Genomic DNA, 8,370 nt, shown 5'->3' on the forward strand with positions numbered 1-8,370 from the left:
GCTGGAGATTACTACTGTCTTGGTGCTCATGGTGGAGCGTTCACACGGTGATTTCGAGTCGTACAAAAACCTCCCTGAGTTTGTGTGCATTGAAAATGGCCTGCTGCAGGTGCTGAGGCTGAGGGAAGAGACTGTGATGTGGATAACTGGCCCACTGAACACAGCACTCTGGCCCTGGCACACAAGTGTCATCAAGCATGAACACACACTGACTCTACGTGATACTGAAACACACTGAGAAACACTTTTCCAACTTTAAGCTGAACTTTTCATGAGCGTATGGGTGGTGTTTGACCCTTCTTAGTAATTTGAAATCAACTAAAAAACAATCCATTTGTTATGAAACATTAATGCAGTAGAATCCTGAGTGTAGATATGACCTTGCTATTGTTGAGTTGGTAACTCTAATAATAAAGGAATTAAGAAATAGACACAGATTTGTCACATTTGACTGTCGGACTATGATAATTATTTAATGATAGAAAGTGAGCATTTTCTGATGGAATGAAACATTTCAAATATATGTCAGTTTGAAAGTTTATGAATTTAGTCAATCCTAAATTCAAAATATTTCCTCAGCAAGTATCTTTATTATCCAATAAGTGTATAGATGGTGTGTATCTAAGCAGAATTTTGTGCTGATTTTGTGTCCCAAATTGCCTTCAGTCTGTGGAGAGCAGACAGATGATTTCCATAGAGAGGAGGCTTTGCATGGTCAGCTGATCCTCCAGTGAACTGAGAAGGTTTATAGTCCTGTGAGTTGAACACTGCAGGACTCACATGTGTCAGTCAACACAGCACAAAGCACAAGCAGCATTACTCTCAACAGCATCTTCATCTGGACGCTGGCCTGCTGCTGCTTCACAGGTTGATTCACTCAGCAAAATATCAGCCATGCTGGACTGTGTTTTCTGTCATTGATTTGTGCTGCTAAATGAAGCTTTTGTTTTTGTCTGCAGGGTCCAGCAGTCAGACTGTGACTCAGCCTCCAGTGGTGAAATCTACTCCAGGATCCACTGTCACTCTGTCCTGTAAAACCAACACAGCAGTTCACACATACTCTGATGGAGATGAGGGGCTTTTCTGGTATCAACAGAAATCTGGAGAATCTCCTAAGCTCTTGATAACATTTGTGAAAACACGTGCATCAGGAACACCAGCTCGGTTCAGTGGTAGTGGAAGTGGGACTGACTTCACTTTGACCATCAGTGGAGTCCAGGCTGAAGATGCAGCAGTTTATCATTGTAAGGGTGTGCCTGCGTCAGACAATGATGATCTGTTCACACAGTGATAAAGGGCTGTACAAAAACCTCCCTCAGTCAGACTGCATACACACTGACTTGTTAGAGCAGGAAGTGACTGCAGCTGCTGAAGGGGAAGAGACTCTGACACAGACCACTGAACACAGAGCTGAGTCTGACCTGCAGCCTCAACAAGCATCACCAGTATATTACTACATATTTGTAAGATCATTTCAAAATGACTGAGCAAAACTGGTGTAAATACTCAGAAATCATTGGTTTATATTGGATGTCATTCTTTTAAAGAAAAGAGTGTTTGAATTTTGCTCAATGGCATCAAATACTGAGAAACAATTTTCTCTTCTCTTTTATTTGAAGAGAGTGACCCATTTAAAAAAATATATATATAAAAAATAGTCCATCATGAAGAGACTTACAGTGTGAATTCTCCTTTCACCCTGCACCTTTAATGGCACCACAACTGTCATTCCCTCTTGAAAACAGAAGTGAAACGGAGATTTGCATGATCATTTATATACCAAGGTGTTCATTTTCCACACAGGGGAGATGCTGCATATCAGCCAAAGCTAAAATATTATTTAATTGTTAAAAAACATCCATACATGTAATGATTGATTCATCATGTGATTTTCAGAGCAAGCTTTATTTGCAAAGCATCAATCATCAACATGACAGTTATCAAGCACATTCACGTCTAGCTGCTACACACACTCCTCTCCAAGCTGTTGCTGTCCAACACTATACAGTCGTGTTCTCCATCACACAAAGCTTGAAGTGACTCTGACATTCAAACAGATTTTGATGAGAGCAGCGGGCGTGTCCTTCCTCCTGCTCCGGGCTTCATCCAGCCACTCTAGCCCTCACACTGGCTCCTGTGGAGGGACTGGCTCTGGGTGTGCTGGTGATGGGCGACCTTGCAGGAGTACAGCTCTCCCTGCAGCCAGCGGTCCCGGCTCAGGGTCAGGGTGCTGCTGCTGCTGTAGCGTCCGCTCTTCTCCTCCTCCGAGCTGGTCAGGACCCCCTCTGTCACCTCAGTGCCGTCCACCTCCCAGCTCACCACGGCTCCCTGAGGAGAGTAGCCGGTCAGCAGGCAGGCCAGCGTGGCCGAGCCCCCGGAGGTCTGCTCAGAGGAGGGGGGGAGCAGAGAGACTGAGGGTCTGACCATGGGGCCAGCTGGAGGGGAGAGCAGACAGACACAAGGAGGAGAGTCACTTCTACTGGACAACACACAGCTGCATATGTGACAGGACAGATCACACAGTTTAACCTGCAGAATGCTCACTGTGTACATGGTAGACTGGCATGGAGAGGTTTACAAATATGAATCCATCATAAGATACTGATTGATAGTTTAGGAAGATACTGTGCAACTTCAGATATTTAAACTGATTGAAAAAAAAAAAATACAGCATTATTGTGATTATTTTAAAAATGAAAAACATTCTTGGAAAATTTGGGAAACATAACCCAAGCACAAATTTAACATCTACTATATAGAAAGGATATGTGTAAAGGTTCAGTGACAAAGTTTAACACCACACTATGTACACTGTACCTATAGGCAAAGGGAAGCTTGTATCTAAATGTAATCTATCACAGATTAAAGATCATCTGCATTGAATTGCAATAATTTACACAATCCACTGGATGACTGAAATGCAGTAACATAATCTGATATGTTTTGCCTCCATTAAGGGTTTAATTCTCAGTTACAGTTACAGTTATTTAAAAAATGTATTATCAATATCGATCACATTATTTTTTAACCTTATCAATAATAATTGTGTATTTTACATTGAATTTAAAATTCGTTTTTTCCTTTTAATACAAATTCCTGAACAATACAGCTTCTATTATTATGAGACATAATGAATATGCAATCTCATTAACTACTGTATTATTAATTAAAAATACATTTTAATGTGAATTCAACATATATGCATGACTATTTGCATGAATTTAATTTAAACATTTAAGTTTAATGTTTAATCTTAACATTTCAATTTAACATTTAACTGATTTAATTTTAACTTTTTAAAATTTTACCAGTAATAATTCAATACTCAGCTGTCAGAAATTTCCTATTCTGTCCAGTTTTTAAAGATTAGAAAATAATTCAGACTTACTGTTTAGGATGAGTTTGGTCCCACCACCAAACGTGTACCACAGTGATAAAAGCTGGTTAAGCCGTCGTACAAAAACCTCCTTCACACAACAGTGAACACACAGCACCCAAACGTGACCTACCCATGAAACACAACACTGACAAACACCACCTGAATACACTAATAGAGTAAACGAAATGAATAAATTAATTTTAAAAAACATGAGGTTTATATCGACTGCAAAAATTTGAAACCATTCAGATAATATAACAGAGTATGCACACTGGATTGCTTTTATTTCCATCATAACTCTGCTCATATCAGTAAAGGTTTTGGTTAATTTAAAAGAAAGAGCCTTAGTTTATTGAAATGTACTCTGTTAATCCCACAGTACACTGCAATAGTTAAGACTGAACATATTGCACAAAACAAACTTCCACAAAACAATAAGCACTTCAAATCTATGTGACACACACACATGTGTCATATTAGTAATACACAAACCACAAATTCAACTTGACTGAGGAACACAACTGGACCAGCTGTTTGTGGCCTCTTAAAATTTAATCATCAACCAGAAAAAATCATACAATATAGAGAAGCCTGTTTTGCAGTGAGCAGTTTTCTGTGAAATCAAAACCAAACATGTGTCTCTGCAGGTGAACTGATGTCAACTGCTGTGCTAATGAACATTTAACTGGTGACTGACTGGCATGTAAAGGGACAAATCATTCCCCTTGGAGTCTCTCCAACATCTTCCCTTCTCACACACACACACACACACACACACATACAGGTTTCTATTTGACAATGAAGGAGGTGTTTTGAATGGCTGCTGTGCATCACTGCTCCCAGAAAAGTTTAAGACCTGCCACTGAGCCAAGACTGTGCCGTTCTCTCTGACAGACTGAGATCAAAATAATGATGATGCTACTGATTCCTCTGGTAACTGCGCTGCTGCTCCGACTGCCAGGTGAGATGACGGGAACTCCTTTCATGAAATGTTCACTGTTAAAGTGGAAACCAAGCTCTCTTTGGTTTGAAGTTTCATGTTGGACTACTTCAAATATTTCACCCTAAAATAATATCTGATTTTTTACAGGATCCAGTGGCAGTAAAGTTGTGACTCAGTCCCCCGTATCCAAGTCTGTTGGTCTGGGAGAAACTGTCTCTCTGAGCTGTACAGCCAGTTCAGGAGTTGATGATGATCTGAGTTGGTACCTGCTGAAACCTGGACAGACTCCCAAAATGCTGTTTTATGAAATAAGTACAAGTGCATCAGACACTCCTGCTCATTTCAGCAGCAGGGGCTCTGAACCCGACTTCACTCTGACCATCAGTGGAGTCAAGGCTGAAGATGCAGGAGTTTACTACTGTATGGGAGTATATGAGTCAATATCAGTATAGAGTGCCATTGAGACTTCCCAATGACACAAAAAAAAAAGATGAGATTTTCCACTGCACTCCATATCCATTGTATAAAGTAGACCTTAAGCTGTTAGAAATGCATGTTGGTCAAGCTCCTGCACCTTTTATAAATTGACTGCAAGAATAGAAAGTACAAGTGAATTGCAAAATGTGTCCACCCTGTCATGGGACAATTTCTAAATAGAGTAAATATGTTCTAATCATATTGATTACAAAATGTACATTTTCAGAAAGGTATTTGGTCCCTTGTTCAGGAATATATTTTAGTTTCTAGAAAACATCTCTCAAAAATACAGAAATTATGGAAAAATATGTTTGTATATGTAAAATCTGTGAAAGTTGTACTTTCTTTTCTGAATAAACTCTATAAATAAAGGTATCTGGTCAAACTTTGAAATAATACTGTTTGGCCCTAATCTCTTCAGAGCAAAATCACACAAAAGGTTTTGATAACTTGTGAAAATAATTATTTATTCACATAAAACATGAACATGACAGGGTGGACAATGACATGACGGGGTGGACAATGTTATGGTTTTGTCAACAAATGTCTTTTGTCAAAACATGACTTTTTTCACCTACTGTATTTTGAATTGTGCACAGGTAGGCTACATTTGGAAATGACACTCAACAACAGCAAAAATAAATAAATAAAACCTTCAACTAGACGAAAAAACAAGATTGATATAAACAAAACAAAAACCCTTGGTCCCTAAATGTAGGCCTACCACAAAAAGTATAAACATAGGTATCCTTTCAAATGGTTTCTTTCTCTGCATATGTTTTGTCCTCCACTTGACTTCTGGAACACTGAAAAACTTATAAAACTGTTATAAAACTAGACTTGATGACGGGGTGGACAATGACAGGGTGGACGTTTCTGGCTGAAGTTAGCATTTAATGAGCACATGGTGGGCCATTAGCTAGCAACATGTATCAGTTATGAAGGTGACTGTGTATACTTTAACAAACATATTTTGAATTTCTGAAAAGCATTTATATAGATTCATATTTTGCAATGACAGGGTGGACACATTAAGATTGAACACATTCAAGTTCAATCATAAAATGATGAAAATGTCAAAATATAAATGTTGATATGTACTCTCTCTGCATGAGCTATTCTTCACTCCATTTGTAAAAGACAAAGCAGTGGTAGTGATGTCACTGATTACAGCAGGTGCTTTCTTTTAGTGGCAGTAACCACCTAATGACGGGGTGGACAGCAAATCCAGGGACACATGCAAAACGTTTATTATTATTATTACATTAGACCATAAATGATCCGATTGACTCATTTTATTCAAGTACTTGATGAGAGCAACAAGAGCATGTAAAAGGTTTGTACATTGTATATCATTTATCTACTTATTTCACTCAGTGAAGTTAGTAGAGAGGAGTTTGGGACATGGCAAAATCACATGCATCTAATCATAGAAAATTTTTTAAAATATGAAAAACACCCTTTTAAAGATGTATCTCTGTACCAATGTGTGTTTAAATGTTTGGCCATTTATAATAAACCCTCAGAGTTTTGTTATTTTGCAAATTTTTCATGAAAAGTGAGTGATTTCTGCCTGGGACACCAAATGGTACCCTATATTGATATTGACTCATATCGTGGTCCGGTGTTCACACAGTGATAGAGAGCCGTACAAAAACCTCCCTCAGTCAGACTGCATAGACACTGACTTGTTAGAGCAGGAAGTGACTGCAGCTGCTGAAGGGGAAGAGACTCTGACACAGACCAAAGAACACAGAGTCTGACCTGCAGGCTCAACAAGCATCACCATTTTATTTCCCTCAGTATAAACCTTTATTACAGACACATTTCCTAATCTACCATTTAGCACATCAACCTCATAATGCACCACAAGTCAAAATGTCACTGTTAACATCTCATATTGGAGTCAGAGTTCTCTCTAAGTTTATAGGAGGCCTACTCACAGTCAAAAATGTGGATTGAATCATTTATTATCACACAAAATATCACAGAATGCAAATTCTGTTCAACTGCTGATTTTTCCTCTGAGGTAAAATTGTCTGTAATATTTATCCGTCAGGGCCCATATTCCCACTGCACATGTTTCCACTTCCAGTTGAAGAAAAAGCAAAACAGAGAAATGGCTGAGCCTCTACTCTGATAAACACACTTTGTTTCCTTCATGTCCATCCAGTTGATGTAAGTTGATGAGCTGAGGCTGTGTGGAGAGGTTTGCTGCTTGGCCTCAGGCTGAGCCGCTCTGGTCTGTCTGCAGGGAGAGAAGCTAAAGACGCTCAGAGGACGACTGGCCATCTGGAGCGGCTGGTCCACCTGTGGCCGAGGGTCAGCCCAGTTACACCAGAACATACATTTCTAATCATTTCCAATAATTAGTAATGAAATCCCTTAGTCATTTTTTTATGGAGAGTTACGCCATGGCCAGCAGGGGACACACTGAATCAGGTTATGGGCATACAGTAACATGTACAAGAATGGAGAACAAGATAAAATAAAAGAGAAAAAGTAGAACAGCAATGGACATTTCGAATATGGGATATTTAAAAGATCAACAAATTCCAGGGAGGGATGAGCTCTCACTCCACCACACCTCTTCTTCCTTTTCTGTTTCACAAGAACAGGTGTGTTTGCTTCCTTCCCATGGATTTTGCATGACTTTGATGCATCAGTGCTCAGCAGAGTTTAAATGCTCACTGTAGGTCTCAGTGAATCTGAACTGTTTTCATGCAGTCACACCTAAAACTGCATCAGGATGATGTTGCCAGTAGCTCTGCTTGTCATGTTGGCTTTCCTGAGTCAGGGTGAGAAAATTTCAACATCTATCTAATATTGCTCATTTAATCTGAACTGCTGCTCTGTGTTGTTGGTGATGAAATATTTCTTGTCGAGACTAACATTTAACATTTTATTTCAGAGTCTTCTGCCAACAACTTTCTGACTCAGCCTGACAAATCCAAGTCTGTGAGTCTTGGAGGGACTGTGTCCATCAGCGCCACAGGGAGTTCAAATATCGGTGCTGATCTCAGCTGGTACCTTCAGAAACCCGGACAGGCTCCAAAACTTCTTATATACACAACATCACGTCTAAACTCAGGAACTCCATCCAGATTCAGAGGCAGTAGATCTGGTTCCAGCTACACCTTAACCATCAGTGGTTTTCAAGCTGAAGATGCGGGAGATTATTTCTGTCTTGGATATCATGGTAGCAGTGGCAACACACGGTTCACACGGTGATTTTGAGTCGTACAAAAACCTCCCTCAGTTTGTGTGCATTGAAAACGGCCTGCTGCAGGTGCTGAGGCTGAGGGAAGAGACTGTGATGTGGAGAACTGGTCCACTGAACACAGCACTCTGGCCCTGGCACAAGTGTCATCAAGCATGAACACACACTGACTCTACATGATACTGAAACACACTGAGAGACACTTTTTGAACGTGCAGCTGGAACATCCCCTGTAAAACTAAACTTCTCATGAAAGCACTGGTGAGGTTTGACTCATCTTGGACTCTAGCACTGATGTTTTGTAGCATTTAAAAGGTTTTCATGCAAAATGTCATAAATTAGTTTAAACAA

General features: G+C 39.7%; 1 gene segment (V, D, J or C); it reads right to left on the reverse strand.

Annotated features, from left to right (window-relative positions):
* Positions 1-1,886: 1,886 nt before the first annotated feature.
* On the reverse strand, positions 1,887-3,447 carry LOC115354129 (Ig lambda-1 chain C region-like). The segment is given in 2 exon segments: positions 1,887-2,435; positions 3,389-3,447. A coding segment is annotated over 1 exon segment (312 nt).
* Positions 3,448-8,370: the final 4,923 nt, after the last annotated feature.

This window comes from Myripristis murdjan, chromosome 22 (assembly GCF_902150065.1).
Source record: "Myripristis murdjan chromosome 22, fMyrMur1.1, whole genome shotgun sequence".
Lineage (NCBI taxonomy): Eukaryota > Metazoa > Chordata > Actinopteri > Holocentriformes > Holocentridae > Myripristis > Myripristis murdjan.